General features: G+C 58.6%; 1 protein-coding gene across 1 annotated transcript; it reads right to left on the bottom strand.

Moving 5' to 3' along the window:
- Positions 1-27: 27 nt before the first annotated feature.
- On the bottom strand, positions 28-3,868 carry LOC104412905 (amino-terminal enhancer of split-like; the record flags this gene model as incomplete). The annotated part of the gene is made up of 5 exons (XM_010023741.1): positions 28-113; positions 532-606; positions 1,512-1,574; positions 1,894-1,938; positions 3,734-3,868. Coding segments are annotated over 5 exons (404 nt in total), but the record flags the coding sequence as incomplete, so codon positions are not given.
- Between the last annotated feature and the right edge of the window lie 4 nt (positions 3,869-3,872).

The raw sequence follows: 3,872 nt of genomic DNA, 5'->3' as shown, positions 1-3,872 counted from the left end.
GACGGGGGATTGTCATTTGGAGCGCACTGGGAGCCCGAGCCAAGCGACTGGGATGCTAAAGGGAGGTTGAGCCAGGCTTGAAGCTCATTCAGGGCCCTGGAGAGCAGCAGAGCCTCCAAGGAGAAGGGGAAGAAGGAGATTCCCGAGTCTCTGGGCTGTGACAGCCTCAGGAGGAGGCTCGGTGTGGCCCCAGCAGGACACGCAGCCACTAGCCCAAAGGACATCTGGCCTCAGGCTCTGGCGTGCTCCAAGGATGCAGTTAAAGCCCTCCCGCCCTTGGCCAAGAACAGATGGTGTTTGGAAGGCAGGGAGCTGCTTAGACCCAAAGCTCCTCTCCCTGCATCCTGCTGGGATGGAAGCTCCCGTGTCCACATCGAACACACCGGGTCCGCGCATCCCTTCCGCATCCATGCGGCAGCGCACATGGAGCAGCCCATTCCCAGCTCCCGCCTCCCCTGCCCAGCTCTATCCTGGAGGCCAAAGGCACCGATTCCCATCCCTCCAAACCCAGGCTAAACATGCATCACGTACACGGATGATGGAGTTCAGTTCTGGCGCCGTGACCTGCTTGGCCCGTTCAATGGCCCCAAGGACTTGCTGCTGATGCTGCGAGCGTGGAGAAAACAGAGGGATTCGGGATCAGTTCTAGTGCCACAGGGCAGGAGAACAGGGATTCAGGTCTGACACACACCCAGGGGGACACGGAGCCTGGCTCCCAGCGAACAAAAGGAGCCCTAAAACCAGCAGCTCTTGGGAAGCTCCCAGCTCCCTGGGCCACATCCTGGGTCCAGGCAGGAAAACCAGCTCTAGCACATACTTTAAAGGGCAACTGTCCTTGCTCCTCTGGCAGCATGAAGGTCTCCAAGCTCTAGGCCTGGCCACCACATTCCAGCAAGTGGATTTTGCTTCCCAACAAGTGGATTTTGCTTCCCAACTTGGCAGCAGGACAGGGCTGCGGAAGGGTTTGCATTAAGATGCAAAAGGTTTCGTTGTGGCTTTGCTGCCGGGCAGCTCTGATGTGATCAGCAAGTCACCGTGTCCTTCCCGAGCACAGGAAAACCACAGCCTGGCCCCAGCCCCAAAGCAAACCCAGCCCTGGGTCCTGACCAAACACCAGCCCCAAGAGCTCGGATCCAGCACTGGGGATGCTGCAGCTTCCTCCTGCCTCGGGCAGCAGCTCCTGAACCCTCCCCACTGATCTCTCGGTAGGAGCCCATCAGCTGCATTAATGACTGAGGGAGGCGAATTAGATCCCAAGGAGGAGCCATATGGAGGGAATTTAAGCCCCTTCCTCCCAGGAGCCTTCCGAAGCTCCCAGTGCCTGTGCAGACGTGGCCGATGACTTGGGAATCCCGGGCAGGAGGCAACAGAGCCCATTTTGCCCACGAACTCCATTGAGCAGCCAGGGGGGAACTGCTCAGAGACCTCCAGGCCTTGAAGGGCTTGTCCCCCTGTGGGGCTGAGAGCAAGGGCTGAGGTTCCCCACCCCAGACCCGAGGCACAGGACTCACCTCCTGCGAAAGGTAGGGCAGGACCTGAGCACAAATCCCATTTAGCCTCTTGACGATTTCAGCCTGGAAGGTGGGAAGAACAGAGAGGAAAAGCATCAGGAGCCTCAGCACCAACTGCCCCAATTCCCCCATGCTCAGAAGCTGTGGCTGCCCCATCCCTGGCAGTGTTCAAGGCCAGGGTGGATGGAGCTTGGAGCAACCTGCTCTAGTGGAAGGTGTCCCTGCCCGGGGCAGGGGTTGGAGCTGGAGGAGCTTTTACAGGCTCGTGGCATTTCTAGTTCCTGAAATACCACTGGAGTGACCAAGGGCAAAGCAGAGAAGCCACCACCATCACCACCCCCCCCGGAATCAGAGCACTTGGAAATGCCTCTCCCCCCCCTACCTGTTTGTGCATTTCAATGTTGAGCCCGTAGGACATCTCATAGTACTGCAGAGCAGGAGAGAACAAGAGAAACTGTCAAATCTCCACCAGGTAAAGTGCCTCCCTCGAGCAGTGCTTTCTGCTTTCCTAAGCAAGGTCTTCTACAAAGGCTGGGCAAGGCTCAGGGCTCCACAACTTCCATATCCGCAGCCAGAAGAGGCAGCCTGACTCCAAGAGCTTCGCCTGGCCAACATCCTAAAGCCCACACGGCTGCTTCAGCAGCAAATGGAAGGGATCACAACTGGGCTTCATGTACAAGCAGCACATCCAGCTGCGCACGGCTCCAGCTGCTTGGGAAAAGCTCTGTGGACCCCCCCCAAACCACACCACACACAACAAATCCCACCCAGAAATCCCCCGCACGGTAGCAACAGGCGGCTCCAGAGCAATCTATTGGCAGGAGAAGCTAGTTCCTGACCCCTGGAAGAAGCTGGTTGAAGGCTGATGCTTGGGAGTTTTGACATCTCTTCCTGTAGCTTGCAGGCTGCAAGCCTGGTTCTTCCAAAGGAAAGGAAAACCCACACCTCATTCAAGGAGAAGGATGCTGCTGGTTGGTACCGATGCCACAAGCCTGGAAGCGCCCGGCTCGGCATCTCCCTGATCCCAGCCTGCTGCTGGCTCTCTCCAGGCTTCTTTGCATGCTGGAGACTGAGCAGGAAGCAGGAGCCCGACCCCCAAGCTGCTAATTGTGACTTATTCACCAGGCAGAGCAGCTGGAGCAGGATCCCTCCTCTCCGCTTCCCGTCATTCCCTGTGCTGGGAAGCGGCGGCTCTGGCTCAGCCCCGCAGGATGAGGCAGGAGCTGCTGCACCTGCAGAGCCTCCAGCGCTGCACAAGGAGCCGCAGCCCTTCCCTCTGCTGCTGACGGTACCTGAATCCACGCTGGGGACTCTTGGCCCCAGCTGAGCCGAGCATCCACGCGAGGCCCAGGTTAAGCCACCAGGAAAGCCGTGACCTCCTCTGCTCATCCCCAGCCCCAAGCACACCTTGTTCCCCCACAGCCCGAGTCCAGCGCAGGAGGATGGAGGGGCCAACTCCTTCATTCCTTCTTTCCCAGTCCTAACGCTGCTCCAAAGAGCATCTTTCTACATCTTATCTCTTCCTTCCAGCAGCAAGTGGGCACCAGCTCATCCCTATGGATAGTATCACACCTCTTGGGAGCTCCTTGATGGGAACAGAGCAGCTTCGCATCCCTCCCTCTGCTGCAAGGGCTCTTCCGTGCACAGGAGCACACAGATGTTACCTGCCTGCAGGAACATGGCCCTTTCCTGGCGGATTTATCCGTGGAGATCCATGGCTAATCCTGCTGCGATCCACATCTCCTGCCTTTACCAGGGGCTGCCCTGGGATTGGGATGCTTTGCGCTGAGCAGCACTTCACATGGAGGTGCTGAGGGTTTGGCTCTCATACAGCAGCTGGTTTCTGCTTCCAGCTCCCACCAGGCTCATGGTGGTTCCCAGCTTCACACCTCGTCATACACAGGCCACGACTCCCCAGACCTGCACAGCAGCTCCCTGCAGCTCCTTCTCAAGTGCTTCAGTGCTGCTACTTCCCCCAGGCCACAGGGAGCAAGGCCAAGGACCTCCCATCCCCACCATGGAGCACTCAGCTCTCCAAGCCCTTCACTTCCCTGGGTGCTTCCCTGCACTTCACCACCACAAAACCCGGGAAAAGCCCCGTTGGGAGCCAGGGCAGACCTCAAGACCTGGAGCTCCGTGGGGGCAAAAAGGCTCCGTGCCCCATGTGGGCACAGGCACCCGCACCCCTGCGTCCCCCCCGCGCCACCGGGGCCGGTGCTCACCATGACGTAGTGACGCTGCATCTCGGATTTCTCGCTGGCCAGTTTGTCACATTCCAACTTCAAGCTGAAAAAGGCAGAAAACAGTAAGAAACCCACAAGCAGGAGGCGAGAGAGTTGATGGCCACAGAGCAGCTGCTTC

The sequence above is a fragment of the Nestor notabilis genome, unplaced genomic scaffold (genome assembly GCF_000696875.1).
Source record: "Nestor notabilis isolate BGI_N333 unplaced genomic scaffold, ASM69687v1 scaffold26291, whole genome shotgun sequence".
NCBI lineage: Eukaryota > Metazoa > Chordata > Aves > Psittaciformes > Psittacidae > Nestor > Nestor notabilis.
The sequence above is the reverse complement of the archived record's forward strand: the minus strand, read 5'-3'. Positions and strand labels throughout refer to the sequence as shown.